The sequence below is a fragment of the Mustela nivalis genome (genome assembly GCF_964662115.1).
Source record: "Mustela nivalis genome assembly, chromosome: 12".
In the NCBI taxonomy this organism is placed as follows: Eukaryota; Metazoa; Chordata; class Mammalia; order Carnivora; family Mustelidae; genus Mustela; species Mustela nivalis.
This window is the reverse complement of record NC_139031.1, coordinates 13,179,699-13,206,905: the sequence shown is the minus strand read 5'-3', so window position 1 is coordinate 13,206,905 and position 27,207 is coordinate 13,179,699. Positions and strand designations below refer to the sequence as shown.

The 27,207-nt window shown below is 40.8% G+C and overlaps 1 protein-coding gene across 1 annotated transcript in view; it reads right to left on the bottom strand.

Annotated features, from left to right (window-relative positions):
- Window positions 1–1,805: 1,805 nt before the first annotated feature.
- The window catches only part of KDM7A (lysine demethylase 7A), an 85,605-nt gene continuing 60,203 nt past the window's right edge, over window positions 1,806–27,207 (bottom strand). The window contains exons 11-20 of the mRNA XM_082693886.1: window positions 25,075–25,164; window positions 17,979–18,188; window positions 16,392–16,516; window positions 16,093–16,247; window positions 14,765–14,862; window positions 13,883–14,031; window positions 13,538–13,746; window positions 12,113–12,198; window positions 8,913–9,186; window positions 1,806–8,282 (exon numbers count right to left, since the gene is read on the bottom strand). Coding sequence (XP_082550012.1) covers window positions 8,188–8,282; window positions 8,913–9,186; window positions 12,113–12,198; window positions 13,538–13,746; window positions 13,883–14,031; window positions 14,765–14,862; window positions 16,093–16,247; window positions 16,392–16,516; window positions 17,979–18,188; window positions 25,075–25,164 — 1,491 coding nt within the window. The 3' untranslated portion in view covers window positions 1,806–8,187. The remainder of the gene's footprint in view (window positions 8,283–8,912; window positions 9,187–12,112; window positions 12,199–13,537; window positions 13,747–13,882; window positions 14,032–14,764; window positions 14,863–16,092; window positions 16,248–16,391; window positions 16,517–17,978; window positions 18,189–25,074; window positions 25,165–27,207) is intronic.

The following is a 27,207-nucleotide window of genomic DNA, read 5'->3' as shown; positions in this document are numbered from 1 at the left end:
GGGAAGGGGTTGGGGGAGGTGGGGTAGGAGAGAAGCCAGGCTCCGGAAGGCAAGCGGCAGGCCTCTTCTTCCCCTTTCCTTACCAGGGCTGGCCTGCTTACAGAGCTGAGGAGAGGCCTCTGCACGGAAAGGGCAATGGTGGCAGCAGGAAGGGAGGCAGCTGTGCTCCTGACAGGTGCCATGTCACTGCCTGTGCAAGCCGCACCCCAGGCACAGCTGGTCCTCGTACCCTTGGTATGCGGCTCTGGGAACTGCTGTTAGGTTCGTGTATTTTCACAGTATGCCATGCCCCTTGTTTACAGCCTGTCGTCCACTAGAAGGTGAAATCCTAGGAGATAATCTTTCATGTGTGCCTGTCCTTGGGATAACTAGACTCGAAGTTGAATGACAGAAAACTTCTGAAGACAGTATGTTCCAATCCAAAATGGGTACCTACAAAGAAATGTTTAGAACCCAAACCATTCCTAAGGACCTTCTATTCCTTTTTAATAATTGAAAGTAAATAATTAGAGAAAGACAAATTAAAAAAAAATACCCATAGCTTTTAGCTAGGCTTTTGATTAAAATCTCAATTTTACTTATTAGAGTGAACACAGACATATTTACGCTCTCTGGCCTCATGTTCATCCATAGGATGAATGGACAATACAGCACCCACATCATTGGGTTGACCTGAGGAAGGAATGAAAATCTGCCTTGTACGTAGGAAGTACTCACACGGACTAAAGATAATCAGGGCTTCTCTTCAAACCTCTGTAGAGCACCCGATTCTTGTCAATCTAAAATGAGGGGTGGGTAACGCCACGTCAGACAGTGATGGGGTCTGTCTCAGTCCCACTGCTTGGTGCCAACTCAAAAAATCAGGCTAGAAGTCTGAGGAGAGCAGGTCCTGATAACTATGGCGGAGCATCCCACAGGTATCCAGTCAGTCTGTGGATTTTTACTATTTTTTAGTTCAGATTTAGGTCTCAACCAGCTGGGCCAAAAGGCAGGCCAGTTAAGGCTAAAGAGGAGGTGGAAACGTGCTTTGCGTGGCCCTCTGGTACGGTGACTGAGGGACGCCAGGGGTGTGCGCCCAGGACACCTGCGGCCTTGCCAGAATTAGGTTCAGAAGAGCATAGGCCTCTGCTCCCTCAGGAGCCTTGGTTTCCAGTACCTTGTTTCCAGTCGGGGTCCTCGTCCAGAGGGGACGCTCAGCCCCTTGCTGCCCCCTTCCCAGGCCCTTCTTCTGCCCTCAAGTGCTGCCCCCAAGCCCATACACTTCTTCCTTGGTCTGTGGCTTCTCTCTCACTTTACCATGTATCGTCCCAGACCCACGTATTGGGGCCCCTCAAAAGCACATCTGAAACAGAGTCGGTCCTTCTCACTGAACCAGCACTTCTGCTCCCACCCACACTGAGGCAGCGGGTCACCAAGGCACAGCCCTCTCCCCATATTCACATCTGCCATAAGCTCCCTGAGGCCTGGGGCTGGGTTTTGCTCATGCCCGAAGCCCTTGCACTAGAACAGCACTTGGTATACTGCGGGTGCTCAATAAACACTTGCGGGGTGCCCGGGCTGGGGGCAATGAGTGCTCTTAAATGTCCATCAGTAAACACCCACCGCCCTGGCACGGCAGCATCCTAGGTTCGTTCCTCTCTTTCAGCAACTGCTTCCCCAGCAATACTTCCCGTAGAAGAACAGGCCACATTACTTTCCACATTTAAACCTTCAGAAATAGTAAGAAGCATAAGTCTGACACAGTTTTTCACATTCTCAAATCTCCTATGAGTTAATAAGCAGAAAAAGGGAACGAAAAGTCAGAATTGGATATAGAATTCAGATTTTTTTTTCTTTCAAAGACACATTTTATACAACTTTCAACATTTATACTTTCAAACAAAATGAGCAAAAAATACACCGAGTGCTAAAATAATCAAAACAGAAGTAATACAATTTTAATTTCAATATTTTAAAATACAGAAATTGGAAAGTAAGAGTACTAAATACAACTTTAAACAAGTCACTTGTCGTCTCCTATAATAACCAATGTAAGCTACTTAAAGACTTACAAATTTGAAACAGAAACAAAATAAATACTGTACACTTTCCCTGCCTGCAGGCAAAAGATGGGAAATACTGTTATGAATAAAAAAAAAAATGTTCTTAAAGCTTCAGCATCCCATTTCCCAGCCACACCCCACTCTGTTGTCACACCGTGTGCTTCTGTATTCAAAGGACACACATGTGCACACATACGGACTGCCTATACAAACAGACAAGACACTATTCCGCAGACACCCCAAACAAGAAAGGGCAACAGTCACCTTGGACCATGGGCATAAAAATCAGTTAAGGAAAGTCAGTCAGGCTAGCAAAACATTACTACAAAACTAGTAAATACCATAGCCAACAACTGTCCCCTTTTCAAATTTCACAGATTTAAAACCCCTAAAACCAACACTAACCCCACATTGCCACCCTCTACGCCCCCACCCCCACCCCCACAAAAACCTGCTGAAGCACTGGCAAAGTTAGACATTTCACAGTAAATGTGAAAATTCATATTATATAATCTCTTAAAATGAACCTTTTCACCCTCTTTCCACAGCATGAAACTGTTATGGCTTAATTTATATTAAAAGTAGAAAAGTCTTTTCGGAAGGAAATACAGTCTGCAAAGATGCATATGTGTTTCCTGATCAGTGCTATTTCATACCTAACAACTGCATGACTTGCTTTTGCAGTCAGAAGCTGTTTTTGAAAAAACTGAGGTTATAGCTTTTGATTCAGTCTAACCATAAATGTAAGGCCCTTAGTTTGGTTTAGGTTTCTTTTGCAAGATAAAATAACCTTGGGGTTCACTTAGCAAGTTACACCTCAGGTCCCTGACTATAATGTAGAAGTTTGTATGTATGCTTTGTAAAAATAAAAGGTTACTTATGAATCTTAGAGGGAAATGATTCTAGGCAAGGAATCAACTCCTCACTATATATCACACTTAATGCTGGTAACTGTTACCAACCAAAATCCACCAAAGAAATGTAAGAGTATGTCTGGGTTACTTTATTCCTGCAAAATATTCTATATTCCAGCACTTATGATCATTGTTTTGGTGAAAAGTCTTGGGGGAAAGAGCTGACATTTTGAAAAGGAAATGGCCAAAATAAAACTGGGTGGAGGCAAGGTTTATCTTTATGATCAAGTTCCCTTTAGGACTGTTTGCTGAAAAAAAGAAGTGAATTCAGAATGTCACAGGTCTTGCATAGGTAAACTACTTGGAGGTCAAGGGCTACGTGGTAGCCAGGGTTTAGTAGTGAGATAGTGCAGAGCAGATAAACTTGGAAGAATCACTGAATACAGTTTCAAAAAGGTTATAACAAAAAATTTAACTTTGCACTTACTAAGACAAAGCTTTAGGACACTAGAAAGGGCACCAAGGGTGAGTGGGAGAGTCTAAGGGGTAATGCAGGCAAGTGAGTATTATTTTCCCTACCCATTATAAAGGGAAAAAATACGATAAAAGAATAAAACCACAGTCATGATAAGCTAATTGCTTTGGAAATAGGCATTTGCTTCTTAATGCCCTTACTTTAAAATTTTTGTTTACATAAGGGTATCAAGTATTTGACTTAGGGATGATGTTCAGTAAAAAACAAAATAAAAGGGTTTTTAGTAAGGCTACAGTATTATTAAAATTACATTACGTTCATCAGCAATGGAGTAAGTATATTATTTGTCCCCCTTTCTTTCCACCTGACTAGTAGACAGCATGTGACCATCATCCACCCCCGGATGAGGACAGGATGCACAGTGTCACAACAGGAGCTAAGCAAGCAAGCGACCTGAGGTCTAGGGTCCTCTGTGACCCCAGGTGAGTCACTGCCCTCCTGGCTCTCACTGGTCTCCTTTCCTTACTGGCAACACTCCTTTCCTAATCACGATCTGAAGTTCAACCTTCTCAAGACTGCTTTAGATAAAAGCTTGGACATCTGAAAATGACTGATGATTTTTAGCTTCTCTTTTCAGAGGGAGCAATTAGCTTAATATTTAATGGGGGAAAATGAGCTTTTGAAGAATTTTCAGATTTACATTATTCATCTCTTAATATAAAATTGCAAAATGCTTACATGCTGCAATAGTTACTCCTGCCAGCAGTCACGTGGGCCGTACAATCACTCCTCACTCTTTGGGGAGTTGCCCTATCACTACAGAGAGCATCTCTTGAAAAGGACAGAAAGAATCTTCTCCTTTGAAGATGTCAAGTCTCCTTTCCACGACTAGAGTGGCTGTGGTTTCTCCCTCTACCCAGCAAGCTGCTGTTAGCCAGCCCTGAGCTGTCTTTGTTGGTTCCCATCTTCTGACCACCTTCTATTTTTTCCCCTAGCTCCTTGGGTAGTTGCTACATTTTAACTGCATGACTTACTTGACCTCTATCTAGTGCCTGAAGAGTAGGCAGAGTCTGTGGAGCAGTACTGTCCTAATTCCTCTTTAAGCAAAACCTTTAAATCATCTTAATGATTACGTGGGAATTACATTCTCACTCTTATCCATCAACTATCTCACTTCTTTTTCTTTCACTTCAAGCATGGATTCTGATTTTAATCCAACACCTTCTTAGAGATTCTTCAGATGTTTTAGGTAGCATGCTCTGGGCATATACTCTATATGAAACAGATTTTAGGAGTAACAGTTTTCACTTAAAAAGGATATAAATGTGCGCTGTCAGTTGTAATTTAAATAATGATAAATTCTCTGCAAGTATGAAGTGTCAATAATTAAGGAATGCTTTTCTGTGTTTTTCTTAACCACATTTTTATCCATACTGCCAAATGAGAAAACCAAGACTCAGAAAGCATAAATGACGTATTTACAGTCACACAGCTGATCCGTGAATGACAGAACTTGAACAAGAACCCAGGTTCGTCCTCCCTTCCATGCTATACACCACACCCCTCTATTACCAACACTAACCTACTAACTTTTGAAAAAACGTTTCTTAAATTTTAAAAATAAAAAAAATTGACTTCCACTTCTACAGCTGACTTTTTCAGTTGAAACTAATAAAGTTATGCTCTTTTTCTTACTACACGGGGCCTCTTCTGCTTAAAGTTTGCTTAGAAATGAAAGTAATACTGCTTATTTCTTGGAGAACATACCTTCCAGAACAGAGCCTCCCACCCCAGCTTTACGGTACCCCCAGTACTAAGTCTTGCCGGGCACACGGATGTTGGATAAGTACCTGTGGCCATCAGGCGAGTCAACACGGTAGGGCTCATTGACAAGGCAAGAATTAGGATTATTAAAAAACAGACCAGTATTGAAGCTAAGTATTTACATCGTGGGCATGATGGTCTTGTTTTTTCTGGGTTTCTAGGATTTCAGTTGGAATTTTAAAATCTGTATGCTTATGAAATTCAGTGTATTTCTAGGGTGCTGAACTACTATCAACTGCCAGCTGTCTTGTTGACATCATTCATCAATCTTGGAGAGCACAGTATGTGACACTATCCCAGTACAGGGGATCCCAGGTTAATAGAAGTCACTTGCTTCAATCAATACAGAAAAAATTATTATCTACTACTACCATTAAGTCACAACTGTTTTACCTATTTCTCTGCACTTAACTAGCTGAATGCCACCACTGATGTCTCCTTGTCTAAGCTGCAGCTTCTGTGTGGTAGAGGGTTTATAAATGAGACTGAGGAAAACACGGAATCCAGCCACTTCCACGAGATAAAGGGAGGCATCACAGCCAGTAAGTATAGAACAAGCTTGACTAGGCAACTCACGGGCCAGTAGGCTGAATTTTCACCAATTTGGAAAAAGATACATGAATTGTTTCAGTGGTTAGATTATCTTACTGAAAGCTTTTTTCACGTAGCCAGTTCATGGGCTAAACCTGCCCCAAATGAATCCACAGTACCTTAATACTTACACATTCTGGCTACTTAAAATTAGATGTACACAGGGCAGAGACTGGTTACCATTTTAACTCATAAAAATAAATTGATTTTAATTTTTTATAGCTAAAGAAAAGAAGTCAGGTAATTAAAAATATTTAGAGCTATAAAAATGTAAAGTAAACAAAAGAACCTAAGAAGGAATTATAATTCTGATTTCTTAAACCAAAACAAAATCATGTGAACTCTAACACTAGAACAGTGTCTACAGAAAACCAAAACATTACATACTGGGAGATAGGAAAATCAGTCAAACCCCAACTTTTGACATCTTGAGATCCAGTGACCCAACAAATGCCTGATTATACCCATCTCTTAACCAGTTCTGGCATAGTGTAGACAGAGTGACGCAGGCCCTTTACAGACATTTAGTGTTTCCATAAAAACTCTTTTTCCTGACACCTAGATAAGACCCAGAATCTGGTCCAATCATCTGGACCAGAAACGTTAATCCATAAGCTATTTTGTATTTATTCCATGAGATACTGGAATGGAGACAGAATAAGAAATATTTCTCTTTGAAAATACACATTTAAATGCAACCATGAAAGATGATGGTAGAGATGTTTTTTCTTAGCGTTTCAAGTGATACTTAATATAGAAGGGCAAGTCCTGCTACCTTGCTGAGTAAAAGAGACAAATCCATAATATGGCCATGTTACTTCTCCATAAAAATAAAATTTATCTTACTTGCCTCTATTTTCTTTGTAGAAAAAAATTTTTTTTTGTCAGAATTGGGAATATCTTCACCCCAGCCCCAGAAATCACTTATTTTTATGCCGTGGGGAGGAAAAGGGAAAATATAAGCTATTATGAGCAACTGAAAACTGGCATTTAGTAAGAGCTATGCATAAAGGAGAGAAGTGATTCCTTCAAACTCAACCAGATACTCAATATACACTGGTTAAGTTAGGACAGATGGAAGAAACTGCAAGAAGCACCCATTTTACTCCAAATCCATATCTTAGATATTTCTTTAGAAGGTTAAGAGAGAAGAAACTAAACACACATACACCCAAAAGATCTACTCCAACATGCTTGCTTCTATACAACTTAATATAGTATAGTCCTATTATATTACGGCTTATTATGCAGATTTGAATATACGAAGTCAAACCATATCTCATTATTTTCCAACAAGTTAGGTACACAGAATAAAAGCGTCATAAAATATAACCTCTGTGGCAGGTGCTCGTCCTGCCCTCCAACACCAGCAGTATGAAGAAGGCCCTCTGTAGTTACAAATGTATTTGAAAAACTATAAACATGACAATTTAACCAAACTTATAATCCTTTTCCCACAAGTAGGAAAAAGATATTAAAGCTGTTCTCTTTGGGACCCAGATATCATCAGCAAAAATGAAAATGCAAGAAGCCTATTTTTACAGAATTAGAAGAAAACTGCAATGTCAAACGAAATGAGAAATGTGGGATCTTTTATGTAATTCTTACACATTGGCTATGAAAGTGTTTCCCTGCAAAGAGAAGAGTCTTGTTGCGTCGTCACAAAATGATGGGGAGTGCAGAGGGAAGGTGGGATATAAGGTAATCAACCTGGATAACAGTATGCACCTTGGATGTTAGCAAAAGCGAAGCTAATAGCTTATAAAAAACACATGAAATATATAAAATAAAATGATTTTCATATACATCTTAATTTAAAATAATTAATGCATCAAATCCCTGTTTAAGACTTTAACCTGAATATCAAATTTAAGAGTCCAGACTAGTTACTGTTACTGTGGCTCTTCCCCACATGTAACATACACACTATCAAAAATAATTTAAAAACTTTCACATTCTTAAATCTAAATTAGTGAGATATTTCTCCAGAAATCTTCCAAATAAATAGCTTTAAAAAAGAAAGAATTTAAAAGCTGTTAACTTTAAAAAAAAATCTGTTAAATAAATTATTGATAATTTTTTACCCTACCACTGAAAATAAATCAACACACTACCAACAACAAAATGAAATTCAAGCCCTGACAAGAGACCTTTTCCAGTTCAAGGTCTCTTTTTAAGGTTCTACCCTCCTTCTTCCTCTCCCCCACCAGGTCCAAACGGTTATTGCTGAGTGGGTGTGGCACAGTGAAAATGCAGCATCAGGTTCATTTTGTTCCTCCGGCAGTGTTCTCTACTGTACATGCAAACTGCTCCGGGCAGGGGCGCGGCGGGGAGCGCCAGGCTCCCGCGCCTCCGCCACGAGTCTGTCTCCAAAGGGAAGAGCGGCCGCAGTGGCGGCTCCTCACACGAAGAAACGGGCGTGGCCATTTCTGTTCAACTTCAGGATCTTCCCAAGACGTTGTTTGGCTGTGGCCATTCCTTTTTTTGGACGTTTACCTGTGAGACAGCGACGACAGTGTGAGTAACAGTGAGGACCGTTCCTGCCGGCACCGGGCGGGCTACGCGGCCAGGCTTCGGGGTGTGCCGGAGGCCCAAGCCGCACCCCCGGCATTCTACTGTTCCAGACCTCCCATCGCATTACTCGAGAGAGAAAAGCCAATCTCCTTCACGTGACCTACCAGGCCGACCCACGGTCTGATCCCGCCTCTCTCTCGACCAGGGACCCCGACCCGATCTTGCATCAAACCGCGCTTGGGCCACAAAACTGACAGCAGCTGCAGAAACAGCCCACGAGCCCTTTCTCACCCTGTTACCCGGGGCCACACGATCTCCTTGACCTCACTGCGGTCTCTGCCCTGCCACCTTCCCCACCCAGCAGGGCTAACCCCTTACTGTCCTCCCCGGGATCACCACCCGCTTCAGAAAGCTACGCCCAAGCCCCGGGGCTGACGTAGGGAGCCTGCGACCTGCGCGACCTGCGCACACCGCCCCGCCTCGCCCACCAGAGCGCATCAGGCGGCAGGTGACGGGCGGCTCCATGGCGGAGGCCGCTATACCTCTGCGAGCTGCCACCGCCACTGCCACACACGGCCAAAAACACTCCGCCGACAGGTGTGTCCACGTTACCTTTTGTTGCCTGGTTGCTGATAGGTGGTGGATTTGACGCGGGTCTCTTGGTGGGGTGAAGGGGCACGGAGAAGGAAGTTTCACCAACTGGCCTTTCTGGGCTTACGCCGCCAGTATTTATCCGGCACGCCGCTGAAATCAAGCTGGAATTCTGCGTAGACTTCCCATTTTGAGGGCTTGCGCCGCTGCTGTCCACAGAATTCCTACTTTGTACCTTCTGACTGATCTCTGACGAGCCTTCCTTTTTGATGCATTTCTGGCCTCTACTTAGATCCTAAAAAAAGGAAGGAAATAAGGCTGGATTTTTAGAGTTCCTTTACGGTAAGTGAGGTATTTAACCTCTCTATGCAATAGCAAGTCAAGGGAGAGAAGAAATAGACCACTGAGCTTTGGTTTTCTTAACATGTAGCAGCCACAGACGACCACCCCATCAGGAAGGTCGTGTTACCCCAAAACCTGAGAGCATGAAAGGACTCAAGTATGGAACTTCTGCATCATAACCTAAGTCCAGAAGGGGAAAAAAAATAAAATAAAATAAATATATATATATATATATATATATATATATATACACACACACACACACACACACACACACACACACACACATACACACATGTATATAAACTTTATATATACATATGTACATGTGTGTATCTATATATTATATTAATGTATATTATTTATTATAATAGGGCATTCTGCACGTGCTTTGACATGCCATGGAAGAACACATGGCTGGGACATGTGAACCTACCAGTTCCTCAGCACGTCACACTCCCGTGTATCTCTCACGGTGTGATGCACTATGTTTTTTAGAATCTAACTTCTGTTATGGTTCATCTCCACTGTATTTAAATTGTTTGCTAAGAAAAGCATCTAGGTGCTGGGCCCCAAGCCTGGTTTTCCTCTAACAATTCTTCCTTCAATCTCGTTAAGAGATCACGGAGAGAACCATCAGGAAAAAAACCAACAATGCTACTGATGGGTAGGTCTTGAAACCAATGGAAAGGGTCATGACTGGAAAGGATGGGGAAATACAAACGAGCATATTGAAGATGTGATGTTTCATGAAACTAGCTGTGTGTGTGTGTGTGTGTGTGTGTGTGTGTGTAATTAATTCCTGATTCTGCAATGGTCAAATAAACTTTAAAAACAATTATAGGCAAAAGAAATCTGACTTTCTCTAAGGTGATCTTGCTAATCATCTGTCCTCTACTTCTATATTTTCAAAGACAATTATAAAAACAACAGCTACATTTAAACAATAGCTTACTTTAAAAAAAATATTTTATTTTTAAGTAATCTCTACACCCAATGTGGGGCTCAAACTTACACTGCTGTGATCAAGAAATGCATGCTCTACTAACTAAGCCAGCCAGGCAATAATAGCTTCTAATACTGAATCCTATAATGCTAATAAGTTATAAACATTATGGGGGCGCCTGGGTGGCTCAGTGGGTTAAGCCTCTGCCTTCAGCTCAGGTAATGATCTCAGGGTCCTGCGATCGAGCCCCAGCGATCGAGCCCCAGCGATCGAGCCCCGCATCGCATCAGCAGGGAGCCTGTTTCCTCCCCTCTTTGCCTGCCTCTCTGCCTACTTGTGATCTCTCCCTCTGTTGAACAAATAAATAAAATCTTTAAAAAAAAAGTTATAAACATTATGACTGCTAAGGCACTATAAAATTATACACTGAATAAGTGAATTACTAATAGTTAAAGGATTCCTTCCTTGACCTTTGATTCTGGAGCAAACTCTTCTTCTTTTTTTTTTTTTTTTGAAGATTTTATTTATTTGACAGACAGAGATCACAAGTAGTCAGAGAAACAGGCAGAGAGAGAGAGGAGGAAGCAGGCTCCCTGCTGAGCAGAGAGCCCGATTCGGGGCTTGATCCCAGGACTCTGGGATCATGACCTGAGCCGAAGGCAGAGGCTTTAACCCACTGAGCCACCCAGGTGCCCCTGGAGCAAACTCTTCTATTAAAAGAACCTATACTTACAAAACATTACCTTAAAAAATTAACTTGGCTCTTTTTGTCATAGTTAAATGTCTAAGTATTTAGAAAGTTTAGAAAGGCAAATGAAGAAAATAAAAACCATCCATCAGGGGCGCCTGAGAGGCTCAGGTGGTTAAGCGTCCATCTCTTGATCGTGGTGCTATCTCTGGGTCATGAGTTCAAGCCCGGGATCGGAGCCTACATCCCAGCACGGAGCCTACATAAACAAACACCTATGATTCCATTACTCAGTGTATGCTTGGGATTGGAGAAGTTAGGGGACTCTACTCTGCAGCATGAGAATTTTGATTCTTTGGCTGTCATTTTCCAAAGTCTGTAGCCAAAGGTCCTATCACTTTTCTTGTTTGGTGCTACTGGCAAAGCTGTGGCTTTTCAAAAAGCTATCTGAGGTTCATTTTGTTTGGTATAAGCATTTATACGCTGGGATCCCAGGACATCAAGTGTCTTGGAGTAAGGGCTCTTAATCTGGAATCAATGGATGGTCTGAGTAATGGTGAGGCACAAACCATAAGAACATGCTATGCAAAAATCAGTATTTATGGGGCACCTGGGTGGCTCAGTGGGTTAAAGCCTCTGCCTTCGACTCAGGTCATGATCCCAGGGTCCTGGGATTGAGCCCCGCGTTGGGCTCTCTGCTCTGCGGGGAGCCTGCTTCTTCCTCTCTCTTTCTCTCTCTACCTGCCTCTCTGCCCACTTGTGATCTCTGTCAAATAAATAAATAAAATCTTTTAAAAATTTTTTCAAAAAAAAATCAGTATTTATGATGAACACTTTTCTGGAAAGAGAGTCAATATCTGTCATCAAATTCTCAAAGAAATTTGCTGTCTAAAAATGTTCAAGAAACAACATCAGAGATTAAAGAGAGATCCTCATGGTACTTTCTTCCCCCTTTCCTTCCAGCCGGACATAACCTAGAAGTGCTGGCTGCCAGTTTTCAACTTTCCTTAAATCAACTAAACTATTCTTTTCCAGATCACAGTCTACCCGTGAGCCTTGCATTAGTTGTTACATCAGAATTCCTAAAAACAGATAGCTGTTCAAATGTGCATTTACTCCTAAGTTATTTTTTAGCTTTCCAGATCTAATCGTTAATTACTGGTTGCAGTAAAAAAAATAGAAAGCAGAAAAAGAGTTAATGATGATCCTAAATCTGCTTTTGATGTTTCAAGCCTTGCATATTACCTGAAGATGAAATCTGGAAGTTGTATCAAATTGTTTAATCCAGGAAGAACCTCTCAAATCTTGATCTTCCGTCTTGACATGGTACCCTAAACAGGAGTTTTAATTAAATTTTCTCCACACAAACTTGATCATAACAAGCAAAATTCACGTAGTGTTTAAAACTAAAAGTCTATTTAGGTTGACTCTTTATTAAAAAAACGACTATGTTAACGCTTTATTTACTCATACACATTCCACCACACTGCTTTCCCTCTCAGAAACAAAAGAGTCATCAGCTCACAATCTAACATGTTAATTCTTTCAACTCTCTCAAAGACTGTCTATATGACAGCTTTTGTGCCAGATGCTGGAAGATCCAGAGTCAAGTTCTATGGCCATCTGTTGTAGATGGAAAAGCCAAATGCAATATACTCTCTCTAAAACTGGTATATTTTTCCATATAGAATAAAGGCATATGTTTGCCTGAATCCTGCAGTATTTTCACAGAAGCCTTCTTTTCAAGTGAGGACCAAAGAAATTACAGGGAGAAAGAATGGTGTGGACAGAGAGACCTAGACCTGAATTTGAGTTTTTCTATAACGCCTGGATTTTTAGTCAAGTTATTTAACCTCTCTAAACCTCTGTTTCCTCTTACTCAATAAGTCAAGGTTTTGAGATCAGACAGTCCTCGATTCCAATTCCAACACCAGTGGATAATAGCTACCTATGTAAGTACAGGCAAGTTCAGTTAACTTCACTAAGTCTTGTTTCTACCTGTAAAAAGTCTTATTACATACCCCCAAATGAGGTTTTAAGAATTAAGTGAAATGGATGTCAGGTGGCTGGTATACAATCCCACAACCAGGTGGGAATGAACACGATCTCTGCAGCAAGCATCTCTGCACAGGCTTTCATGTGATACCATCTTCCTCCCCATCCTCCTCAGACTTTGTGGCAACAAAATTTCCCCCAAAGGCACAGAGAAGAAAACACTACATGGCCATCACTGGTGCTATCACTGAGTCTTCTCTTTCCCAATAATTCTTTTTCAAGTAGGAGAGAGAATGTCCTCAACCAGAAACAGATCAAAACTTGTTTTCCCTCCCACAAAAGGAAAGAGGACCACGTAACATGTCTCCACACTCTTTCCACTCAGAACGGCTTACGAAAAGGAACAAGTACTAAGTGTCTTGCAACAGCAGTGGTAGGATTATGCCAGTGAACACGATTCTCCAGACATTAATTTACATTTTGAGTTCTTATAACTTGCATCTTGTATCTGTCAACTTTATGTATTTTTTTGGCCAATATGCTTAATGCCATTTCCAACTACTGATGTGCAATTAACAGTTCTTATTCATACTGTCTAACCTCAACTAGGATGGGGAGCTATGACGTTGGGGGTCCTATGTTACTTTTTAGAGACCGATCATTTATGTTTCTTACCACATTCCACTGGCTTATCACAGCGATACACCTGTCGAGCCTCCTGGTTACTGCTGTGACAGCCGCCGGGATCCTGGAGACAGTCTCCTTCACCACTGCAGTCTGTGCTTTGTATCTGCCTCTGTAAACACGCGGAGTAGTGCAACCCTGCCATCGACAACATGCCCTGAATAGCTTCTTCCTCTGTGCTCGTCGAGGTAGGACATTCCCTAAAGAAAAGGTAAACAGATGGACAAGAGCTTTTTTCTTCTTCTGGCATCTTCGGTAAAAGTTAAAATGAAAAAAAATGTTTTCATACTGCTTACATTACAATGTAGTAAGGCCACTAACCGTTGGTAAGCCTACCTTTTAATTGGAATTTCACTTCTAGAGGGCTTCTGGCCCTTGTGAAGGAAGTTCCTCATCACAGTAGAGTCCTCCTTGAAGTTTGATGTTATTTCTTGTTTTTTTTCATCACCTGAACTTTCAGACTCTTCAGTGGTAAAATTATTTTTCTGAGATAATAATTAAATGGAAGCAAATCTATATTAGAAATCTGATTAATTCTCTACTAACTAAAAACACTGTATGAGTCCAAAGTTAGAAATTTAATTATCATGTAATTATTTCTGTATTTTTTTAAATATGTATTTTTTAAAATTTATTTATTAGACCGAGATCACAAGTAGGCAGAGAGGCAGGCAGAGAGAGGAAGGGAAGCAGGCTCCCTGCTGAGCAGAGAGCCCCATGTGGGGCTCGATCCCAGGACCCTGGGATCATGACCTGAGCCAAAGGCAGAGGCTTTAACCCACTGAGCCACCCAGGCGCCCCTATTTCTGTATTTCTATGACAGAGTTAAAACCTCTAGTAATTGGAGTATATAATTCCTTAGTAAAAAACATATAGTACCAGTTGTCTTTAAAGTCAAATGAAATATAATCTAGGAGAAATGTGAGAAATGTAAAAACATCCACCCTTTCTAAAGCCAGACAAAAGCTATGTTTATCAGATGTCAACAGTCACATGACTGGTGTGTGTGTGTGTGTGTGTGTGTGTGTGTGCACGCGCGCCTGCGCACTTTTGTGTGTGTGTAATTACCATTACAGGGAAGACCTTGTGCCACAAAGGTCATGGAGACAGGCTTTGGGAAAAGCTGTCACTTATTCCCCCCCCACTCCCCGCAGATGAAGGAAAGGCGGGGTCATCTTTCCATCAAGCAATGCACAAGTCTCGGGAGTTTGGGCATACCAGTGCAGTGCAATCAGGTCCAGAGTCTTCTGAATCAGAAATATCAGAATATTCTGATGATCGATTCCTGAGTTCCGATTTCACACTTGTAAAAAACCCTGCAAAGACAAAGGAAGAGAGAAAAAGAGAAAGTCAGTGGAAGCTCATGAACAGGGTGGGACCTAAAGTCAGACCGGCTTCTGTGCGGGTCTCGACTGCCCCGGCTCTGTCCATTTCCACTGCTTTCCTCTTCTTCATTCCTTTCTTCCCCTGAAGACTTTTCTCCCGAATTGACCAAGATACAGATTGAACTGTACTCTTAAAATGTTTGTGGCATTTACTGAACAAGATGATACATTCCTCATTTGCGTGGAAATTTTCTATTTCTTTCCAGAAAAAAACCTCCAACACTAAAATTGGCTACAAGATGCTTTTCACTTTCCCTCTTGCATTTTTTCCTCTTAACAGAAAACAAAAAGATAACTCTCCTAAACCTCAAAAGCACTCAAGCAGACAGTGAATTCAACAAGCTTACAAACCAGGCTTGACCACTGCCCTTCTCTCCCACGTGGCACTGCCAAGTAATAACTGTTTGGTAAGTCCAGTGATGAGCAGCCTTTCCCCCCGGCACGTGACACATGCAGGGTCACCAACTACAGCAATACCTGATTTAGCTCGAATCGTGGTATTCAACACAGACGAAACGTTCATTTTTCTTGTCAAGTTATCAAAGTATTTAACCACTTTTTAACACAGAAGGGTATATAAGGAGGCCCTGAAAAATGCTAAGAAATTAAGACTTCACTCGAAGAACAATCTCAAGGAGGAGGTATTACTGTTTGTCACACTGACGATAACCAATTAGTAACCAAGCAGAGGTCTTCCTGTCAACAGGCAGTCAAACAGAACAGTACCTGATTACTAATAGCTTCAGGGAGCTAATTCTGTGTATCTCCTAATGCTGAAAACCATATACATGTTCACTAAAATTATGTATGCAACTATTAAACTTCTGACTATTTTATTATTTCGAGTAGAGGCCCATAAAATGCATAAGCTTTCATGTGACTCTTGAAACAACTGTCACCTGACAAGGGTGTCACTGACCAGCGCAAATCCTCGTCACTAAAAACACCTTCCCTAGGCATGACACGTCACGTGGCATTCACATTCACATCTCCCCGATGGACAAACTACTCAGAAATACTTCTGATTTCTCAGGAGAGTATTAGGGACACAACAATTTTCAGTCCTACTACAAACTTCAGAACTTTAAAATTAGCGCATGACTTTACGTATTCTCACGGGTAGTAAGCCGACCTTTCAAACAACCATTCAAACCAACGTACTGTTAAGTGGTTTCTCGGACTCTTCATTCTCCGCCCCTTCTATCCCTGAACTCTCCTCCATCTTCATTTTTGTCTTTTTCGTCCTTCTCTTGTCCTCCTCATTTTCGCTGTCCACTGTATAAAGACTTGGATCGGCAAAGGGTTGTCTCTCATCCCTGCACAGAGAGGGGAAAACAATCACGTCACAAAACAGTGCGACCCTGCAGCTGAACAGCTGAACTGGTGGGGACTAGGGGTCAAATGAGCAGGGGGAATCCACGAAAGCTCATCTGTGTGACACTGTGATCGACTTTACGTACTTAATTATCCTTCCGTTGGTCAGCAGTAACCGTAGATCATTATCTTTTGCCCTCCATTCAGGGACCGTGGAAGATGGCTGGAGATGTTTGTTAAATTTTCCATTCAGTTTAGAGCTCAAGACATCCTTAAAGTATAAAAACAGAACTGAACTTACCATGTGCCCTCAGATACACCTGCCCCACTAGAGGAAGGAACCCAGGACGGTGCCACCTCCCACCACAACCCCACACCCCAAACCGTGCAGTGTCTGCAGCACCAACACTAAGTGGTTCCTAAAACCTCAGCATGAATGTGGCTCCTCTTTCTGCCTGGGCACCACCAGTAAAACACATTCTATAAAGCAGAATGTAAAATTCACGACAAGTAAATTCAAAGACATTTCACTCTAGCGGAGAGCTGAAAAGCAGGAGCAGCAGCGCCCGGATGTGCTTCAGTTCTCTTCTTGCTCCTGCCTGCTGAAGCACTAGCTGCTCGCGCCTTCCTGGTCCTCCTCTCCTTGACCTAATCCCCTCGTCCTTCCCAGGAGGCCACAGCAGCTCACAGATCACCACCTGCTGTCACCAGGAACAAAGGCCACCATGTGGCATAAAAGCACAGCCATAGCTGGTTTTGAAAAAGGAGGGTTTCTTTTTTGTGGAAATTTTTTTCTTTAATAACAAAGAGAACCTTCTCCCAGATACTAAGGGTTAAAGAGGTTCAGAACAACAAAAGCTTAAAACAATATCAATACAATTATTTAAATGTAAAGTCTTTTAAGTTAGAATTTCTATAGAATTTCTTCAAATATTTTAATTCGGAAACACTTCTATCTTCTTCGTTTTAAGTTAGGCCTGTTCTTTCCTCAGGATGTGAAATGAGGCTGTTGTGTCTCATCACAAACTCATTACCATGTTTTACAAAGGCCCTGCCCCTTGCCCCTTCGTCCACTAAGCCAGCATTTCCCAAATTTGAATGGGTTTCTTCTAACAGTCTCCCAGCCCAGTAGCTGCCCATGCGGGTACAGCATGCTGGGGAAGGTAGTTTTTCCGCACTTGCTCGTCCCTCAGTTTCCTTGAAGTTCTGTATCCACCTGACTTCTTCCAGTATTTGTTAGCTCAAATGCTGCCACCCAAGAGGCTCCCTGGCGGCCCCAGCTAAGGGAGCCAGCCACAGCCCAGCCCCTTTACTCGCCCTCCCTCTACTGTCTTGGCTTCCTCTGAAGTACGTATTATCTGAAATTATGTTATTTTAGTATATGTCTCGTCTCCCATTCTTCCAAGAGGAGCTGGAATGGAAGCTACACAATGGTAGAGACTTAAGTTTTGCTCACTCTGGTAATTTCCCCAGAGCCTAGAAGAGCGTAGGGTATCTGGTAAACTCTCAATAAAACATGTCCGCAAAGAAAATGACATCTACTCAGCCTACTACATGGATGCTCGGAAAGCTGAAGCCTGTTCCCTGTTCCTGGACATCTGTACTGCTGGACCCCACAATGCAAAGCAAAGATTAGAAAACAAACAATGCCAGACTATTTTTTTTTACTATCCCTTTAAAAACTTTCAGGAACAACCAAGTCTCTTTCTACAACCATGTGACATAATACTTGCCTCTTCCCATGGACACATCTCTAACCTTCTGAGGACCTCCCTTGTATGGAGCTCTAGGATGTCTAGGTTAGAAGGAGTTCGGACATTATGATCTCGAAGTTTCCTCATCTTTCGTCGGGAATGATATGGGGAAGTTGCTTCGTTTGAGGATCGTGAAACTGGACACACAGTAGAAATTCCCTGAGATTTAACTGGTTTGCCATTTTCCTCCTTTAAGAATTAAATTCAGAGTGTTTTTATGACAAGGCCAGATATATACCTGACTCAATAATCAGCCATAAAAATACTTTAAAAAACAAAAACCATTCATATAAATAACGAAGACCAAATCGTAACACTCGTAAGATTCAACATAAGCTTGGCTGAGACCTTTATCCCCTTCGCTCCCCCACATAATACACTGTGAACATATTTCTTTGATTTTAAATAGCATTTTTAAAAGCTGAGTAAGTATTCTACCGTATAGATAGAGCCAAATTTATTGACCTGATACTTACTGGTAGTTATTATAGGCTGCTTCCAGTTCTTTCCTATGATGGACACTCTTTCACATATATATTTGCATAAATCAGTAATTGCTTTTAAAACCAAAGTCACCAATCTGTGTAGTTTTAAAAATTAACTCTATAAATATATCATGAAAACCAGTGGTATACTCTTCCCCATTCCTGATTCCCATTCTCCAGAGCCAACTACTTGCAAGTTTTCTTTTATTATATGGACACATACCTAATTTCATGGCACATATCAGGTATTATATACATAACTTACCATTTAACATTGTGAGGTGTACAGGTCAGTGGCATTGAGGACATTTCACACTGCTATGCAACCACACACCACGATCCATTTCCAGAACTTTCTAATCCTCCCAAACCTAAACTCTGTGCCCATTACACAATAATTCCCATTCCTCCTCACCACCAGCCCCCGGTAACCTTCTACTTTCTCTATGAATTTGACTCTTCTAGGAACTTCATATAAGTGGAATCACACAATAGTTATACCTTTGTGGCTGGCTTATTTCACTTAATGTAGTATCTTAAAGGTTCATCCAACTTAAGCTACACACCAAAATTCAAGGTTTAACTATTTACCCAAATGTAAAGGCTTCCAGGAAGGAAAAAAAAAAAAAGTATCTTTTGAGACATCCCTCCTGGACAGGAATGCCAGCTAAAGTACCAGATGCACAGCTAAATTTGAATTTCAGATAAAGAACAAATATGGAGTCATCCTCCTGATCCGACCCGGACTGGCTGTACTCCCGGCCTGCACAGGTCATCGAAAACCTCTCCTGTCCCGCCTACACTCCACCACTTAAAACTGCAACCCCCACCACCATCTCTGGCTCTCACACCCTATCTCATCCCCCTTCTAAATTTTTCTTTGCAGCATGTGTCAATTCCTGATACACTGAAGTATTTACGGCTAGCCTCTTCCTACTCAGCTCCATGAGGGCAGAGCCTGTTTTCTTCACTGCTCTCTACCTATCTGCGTATTTCACATTTGTTGTAAGAATTCCAGAGCTCCTCTTTTGGCCTATGTCCTCTCTTTGAGAACAGCACGCCTTCTAAGAGCTTCCTGAAAAGGGGTCCATGGGAGGTAATTTTTTTGCGATCTTGCCTCTTTGATATCTTCAAGATTTCATTTATTTGGGAGAGAGATAGAGAGCAAGAGAGAGCGAGCCCACAGGGAGAAGTAGGCTCCCTACTGAATAGGAACCCCTACATGAGGCTTGACCCCAGGGTATACTCTGTTACATGTATTCTAAAATGTAACCACTATGTGCGTGGCATAGGTCTATTCTCACTCACTGTACTGGGCATTCTGTAGGGAACTGAATTCTAAAACATTTTCCTTGATTATTCCTGATTATCTTCTCCTTGTTTTCTATGTTCTCTCTTTCTGGGGTACCTGGGTGGCTCAGTGGGTTAAAGCCCCTGCCTTCGGCTCCGGTCATAATCCCAGGGTCCTGGGATTGAGCCCCACATAGGGCTCTCTGCCCGGCAGAGAGCCAGCCCCCCTTTCTCTCTGCCTGCCTGACTACTTGTGATCTCAGTCTGTCAAATTAAAAAAAAAAACAAAACAAAAAACCATGTTCTCTCTGTTCTTCCTAATATTTGACGGTGATTATGTAAAATGACCTTCAAATTTTTCTGTCCTATTTTAGTCTTTTTTTTTTTTAACTTTATGAGAGATTTTCCCAACTTTATCTTCCAATGATTTTACTAAAAAATGAAAAAGAAAGGAGTTTTTTTGGGTTTTTTGTTTTTTAAGATTTTATTTATTTATCTGTCAGAGAGAGAGCACACAAGCTGGGAGGAGAGGGGCAGAGGCAGAGGGAGAAGCAGGCTCCCCGCGGAGCAGGGATCCCGATGCGGGGCTCGATCCCTGGACCCCGGGATCACGACTTGAGCCAAAGGCAGTCGATTAACCGACTGAGCCACCCAGGCTTCCCTATATTTTGTTTCTATTATATTTCTAATTTCCAAGAACCCCTTTTCTTTCTTCTATGAATGTTCCTTTGTTACAGCCACCTGTTCTTTTTTCATGGAGGCAATATTTATATACTCTTTTCTCTCAAGGATATGAATTATATTTGGGTTTTGGGCTAAAGAACTTATTTATTTCCTTCAAATCCTCCCCCCCCCCTTATTTTTCCAAACTCTTCTTGGCTCTCTATGCATTTTAAAATATAAAGCATTAAAAAGCTAACTGTTTCAAGAAATGGTGGGGTAAGAGAACCAGATAAACATATGGGAGGAAAATAATGCCTTAAATTTACCTTATGCTACACACAAAAATTCAAGATTAGCTATTTACCCAAATGTAAAGGCTTCCAGAAAGGAAAAAAAAAGTATCTTCAACCCTTGGGGTGGGCAAAGATTTCTTAGAGAGGACACTAAAAAATACTAACTATAAGTAAGAAAACAAATTTCTAAATTGGACTTCCTCAAAATTAAAATTTTCTGCTCAGAAAAAATACCACTAAGATAATGAAAAGATAAGCCACAGGCTATGGGTAAATATTTACAATGTTCATCATATATGAATGCATACATGCCGGATGACAAAGAACTTGTGTCAAAGATACGTAATGAACTCCTACAAATCAATAAAAACAACATAATTTCTTAAATGGGCAAAAAACTTCAAACAGGTACCTCATAGGAAAAAATACAAATAGCCAGGGCACAAGAAAAGGGGCTCAACATCTTTCGTCTTCAGGAAAATGCACATTAACAGCGTATGAAATAGCATTTCATACTCTAGAAAAGCAAAGATTAAAGAGACAGAAAACACTAAACACTAGCAAGAATACAGAACAACGACAACTCCTACACCTTAATGGTGACAGCGGTGCAACCATTTTGGCAAACTGTATGGCAGATTCTTATAAAGTGGAAATTCACTTACAACTTGATAACTCTATTCCCAGGTACTTAATCCCCGCAAAATGAAAACATGTATTTGCTACAAGAAAAATACAAGGTTGTTTATAACAGGTTTTTTTTTTAAATGATTTTATTTATTTATTTGACAGAGAGAGAAACAGCGAGAGCAGGAACACAAGCAAGGAGAGTGGGAGAGGCAGAAGCAGGCTTCCTGCCAAGCAAGGAGCCTGACACGGGGCTCAATCCCAGGACCCTGGGACCATGACCTGAGCCGAAGGTAGATGTTTAACAACAGAGCCACCCAGGCGCCCTATTTGTAACAGTTTTGTTCATAGCGGCCACATCTGTATATGACCAAATATCCATCAACAGGAGAAGGGAAAACAAATTATGGTATAGTCATTCAATGGAATACCACCAGCAGCAAAAAAAAAGAACTACTGGCAGATGCAACAACACAGACGAATCTCAAAAGCATGATGTTGAAAGAAGCCAGACACAAAACTAGGATATGCTGCATGACTGCCTTTATTTGAAATTCAAAAACAGGTGAACTAATCTGCAATGAGAACCACAGAGGTTTGAACGGCGGCAGCTTGCGGTAGTCAGACTGCCTAGAAGGGGGAGAAAAGACGTTCTGGGGTGACAAAAATGATTTATAGGTCTCAGTGGCAGTATTCGTTACATAAGCGTCTACTGAGTTTTCATCAAAACTCAAACTGTACTTTTATGATCTGTGCATTTCACTGCATGTAAAAAGAGAAAAGCTAACTGGGAGCTCTGTGTGAGTAGGGCTTTGTCAACTGGTGGGTTTCACTGTAGGAAGCTGCCTGGGTTGCTCCATCAGAAGGTTTCAAATGGTCACGATCACTGGATCTTCTTGGCCTTACAGGCAGAGGCCAGGGTGCCAGTGTTCAGAGAGTCAAGTGGAAAAAGAATCACTCACTATGCAGACTGCCACTTAATCCTCTTGTTTTCAGCATGGTACCCATGTCCCTCAGCAGGGTTCAGTGTCCTGAAGTCCAGTGTCAAGTTCAACCTCTCAAACAACTAAACCTCTAGAGTTTTCAGCACGTGTTAAGATAGGGATCTGGAGATCAACTCGTTCCTTAAACAGACCTATAATCAAACCTCTTCTCAATCCCACCTCCACTCTTATATTCGGAGGGTCCTAGCATCCCTAATTCCTGGCTTTTTGTAGGTTCTCCTGTACAAGTGAGACCTGTCTCTGGGCTTCTCCCTCTACCCACATAGATTCTGGCTCTCTCTAGCGTGCTAAATCAGTGATCACTTGTATATTTGCTTTCCAGTTTCCAAAACTGTGCGGAGTTCATCTCTATTACTTTCTGTCTTCAGGAATATCATTTTTATTCTTTTTTTTTAAAAGATTTTATTTATTTGATACAGAGAGAGGGGCGCCTGAGTGGCTCAGCTGGTTAAGCAACTCCCTTCAGCTCAGGTCATGATCCTGGAATCTCGGGGGTCAAGTCCCGCATCGGGCTCCCTGCTCAGCAGAAGTGTGCTTATCCCTCTGACCTCTCCCCTCTCATGCTCCCTCTCTCTCATTCTCTCTCTCTCTCTCAAATAAAGAAATAAAATCTTTAAAACAAAAACATACTTGATACAGAGAGAGAGAGAGAGAGCAAGCGCAAGCAGGGGGAGTGGCAGGCAGAGAGAAAGAGAGAAGCAGACTCCCTGCTGAGCAGGGAGCCTAATGTGGGGCTCCATCCCAGGACCCCGGGACCGTGATCTGAGCCCAAGGCAGACGCTTTACCAACTGAGCCACCCAGGTGTCCTAAGGAATATCTTTTTTATTCTTTTACTATCATTTTAGTACCAAGAGGTGAGAGAAGTAAGTAGGTATGGTTAATCTACCAAGTTTAATTAGAATGCTCTTATTTTATTAAAGGGAAAATGCTCAATTTCGGGATATGCCATGTAGAAAGCACAAACTACTTTATACTTCCTAAACAGCAGGACAAGAATATAAGATTTTATTTCTGCCCATTAGATAAATGATCATACAAAATCATAAATTATTTGGCAAAATGTGGCTGAATACTTTTTCACATAGCGTGATGAAGGGGTCTTGGGAGAAGTGAAGCAAAGAAATTTATCTGCACGAGGAGAAAAGGTGGGAGAAAAAGAAAATAAAGTGGCACAATGGTAAAAGGAAAACCAAACTAAGAGAGGCAAGCAGGCTTGACACATAGGCCAGACATACATTTTTCATATTTTTATCGGATTGGCATTTCTCTTTCTTCTTTAGTTTCTTTGCATATTTTTCTACAGCCATTTTGCTGCCTTCTCAACGCTCCCATTAAAAAAAAATAAATAAACACTTTGTTGGAGGGGCACCTGGGTGGCTCAGTGGGTTAAGCCTCTGCCTTCGGCTCAGGTCATGGTCTCAGGGTCCTGGGATCGAGCCCCACTTCGAGCTCAGTATAATGCCCAATTATTCTTGCAGGTATAACTCAGCAATTTAAATTTGTAAAGTTAATTTAGAATTGAGGTATTTTTAAAATGACATTTATCCAACTATTATTTTACTTCCCTTAGTAAAGATTTATATAGTTTTTTTCATACAGACCCACATCTTTCTTATTTATTCTTAGTTTTTGTTATCATGAGATTTATATTTATTTATACATCTATATATATACTTAAGATTACATATGTGACTTTTGATTTAAAAATCTATTTATATGCAATTACTACCACTCTTTAAAAATAGAAAATATTGGGACGCCTGGGTGGCTCAGTTGGTTAAGCAGCTGCCTTCGGCTCAGGTCATGATCCCAGTATCCTGGGCTCCTTGCTCGGCGGGGAGCCTGCTTCTCCCTCTGCCTCTGCCTACCACTCTGTCTGCCTATGCTCGTGCTCTCTCTCTCCCTCTAACAATAAATAAATAAAATCTTTAAAAAAAAAGAATAGAAAATATTTTTCTGCCATGTCTGAACACACTGAAAATTAGATGAAATATTTTATCCAAGGATACTAAATGCAGCAGTTGATTATTTCTTAGATGTATACCTCTCTCCATTCCCCAAATACAGCCCTAATATAAGCTGTTAAATTACCAGTTAGCCTCCATTCCTGCACTTAATTTCCTTTCAGTTCAAGCTAGATACTAACAGAACCACCTTCCTGAAGAATTCCTTTAATTGAAATCTCCTTTAATACCCAGAATAGTTCCTAATTAATAAATTAAAATACCTAACCTCAGATTTTATGGGCTTTTATCAAGGGGCATGTACATAATCAAGTTGTTCTAATACTTCAGTCTCCTTGCCGCACACCACTAACAGAATCCCGCTTTCCAAACCAGTTCCAGCCGGCTCTACTCACCCCACCTTACATTTCTTTCTTCCTCTATTTACTTAACACATATTCATCTCTGCCCAACAGAAATGAATGGGATCTGAAATTTTGTGTACGCTCTATTTCTTATTCTTGGAGGATGCTGAAGAAACTGAAGTGACTGGTAACTGCTTTCTTATTACCTCATTAGGATACAGTCCTCTAAATTTCTCTGTAGGACTTTGGAAGCCTGAAAATCTCAAATTCCTTCCAAAAATGCAGCTCATTCTATTTCATCTAAGAGTATAAGGGCTTTTGAATGTTTGTAAGGTAATGGTAGATCCATTTGCTTCTCAAAGCAGACAGTAACCAAGCATTTAGATGACCGTTTCTACTCTTACCTCTATTGCTCGAATTACTTTTGAAAGTTCTTTAATAAGATGTCCAGGTCTGACATTGTCTGGGATCTCAAAAGCATGTTCGGATACAAGCTGTATTTGGATTAACAAAGATAAGACAACCAAAGTTATTTACACTATAATAGATAAAAATTATTTACTAAACAAATTTTGAATTCTCTAGATTTTATAGACAAAAAAAAAAAATACTAGTAAGCCAGGTATCAGAGTTCATGTAGTTGGGACAATACTCTTTAAAGAGATTCTTATTAACTTACAAAATCCTCTCAGCTTGCATTAGAGATGGACTGTCTCCCAGTGAATTTTGCATTATACTGAGATGTAACACTGTACTCTATCCCTCAAAGCCTATTGGGACTCTTAACTACTATTATAATTAGTAAGGTAACTAATTAAGACCAACATTTAATTCATAATACATAAGGATTTACAAGTGGGAACACAGGCACTAAAAAATGATCCTATTTCCTATGGGAGGTCTAATTTTTAATAAATTTTTGTAAACTTTTTTTCTTTTACTAGGAAGAAGATCCCATCCATAGGACAGAGGAATCGGTGAGTTACCATACCTATCCAAATGCAAACTACTGTCATTATTTCTTATGTCTATTTCTAAATATTAACCTTTGTATCTAAGAATATTTTAATTTTTTAGATGCATTCAATACGCTAGTTTTTACTTTTGCTTTATATCTTCTCCTTGGTTTTAGCAGAATCTGTTAAAACAAACTAGAAACAACGTTAAGTGCTAACTTACATGCCAAGCAAGTAAGTGCCAGTCAAAATTCTATACTGTTCTATACTGTGAAGCACTTTCTGAGCATTAACTCACTAAGCCTTTCAACAACAATGTGACAGAGATACTACTATTAGTCTCATTTTACAATTATGAAATTGTAAATTTCACAGGGCTGAAAGCACAGAGGTTCGCTAGTTTACTGGCAGCACAGCTGAGATTTGAATCCAAACATCTGACTCCAGAGCCCACGTCCTTGAGCACTACGCTGAGCGGCATGCCTCTCACCAGGCCACAAGGTGAACAGAGTTAAATGCAAATATCGTGCTTTTAAAAGAGCACTTCAAATGTCATGAATTAACAGTATTATTACTGATGAATTTTACTGTGCATCAAAATCACCTACAAAGTTTGTTAAAGACAGAGGCTCAGACCCTACCACCAAACTAGTCAGTGTCTCCCAGGGAAGATCCAGGGAGTTTATTTTTTAAAAGACTCTGACAAACACTAGTTTGAAAACAACTTATCTAAAGCCTTCAGCAGATAACAAATTTTACAGGTTTTGCAACATATATTTTGTTATTATCTTGTTAAATAGTTCTGTAATCTACTTATGCCTTGACTCCTCATCTACATGATGACCTCTCTGACACTCAAAGACTTGATATTTATTTTCCTGATTGCTTCCATAGTGCCCTGCTCTAACGGCTACATACTAGCAGTGATAATACAGTGAAAGGAGTAAAAAGTTACTGGGAGGGTAACCTATTAATAACTGTCTCCAGTATCTCTTAAGAGCAGGATTTTTATTTCAAGCAGATGTTCAACAAATTAGTATGGAAATATATTCTCATCAGTTTGCGTATCTATCACTTATTAAAGAGCTGCATGTAAAGTTCCCTGGTCTTCAAGAGCTCATAAACCTAGTGAAGGGGACAGGAATATATTATTTTACAGATACTACTTTTAAGTCCACTGGCATAAGAAACGTGCTACATAAGCAGAAGGGAAGAACACACGGATTTCAAATGGGGACCTGGGATGAGCTCTTGGAGGTAGTAGGATTCAAATGCTAACTTCACATTTAGTGAAAATGAAAGCTCCTGCTTGAACTTTGACCTCCCTTTTCCTTCCTCTTTATGAAAAGTCTAGCGCATGGAAAGGCATATGGGCTTTGCAGTCACAGAGACTGAGCTTTAGTCTGAGGTCCTCCACAAGATTCTGGGCAAGTTACATAGAATTATTTGAACCTCAGCTTCTCCATAGTAAAAGGGGGATAACAAGAGCAGATGCAAGTTTAAAGTTATTTATCATCCTATATTTACATGTTCATTTCCCAATCAATATCCTAAATATATTTGAATTACTTTCTTTTCCAG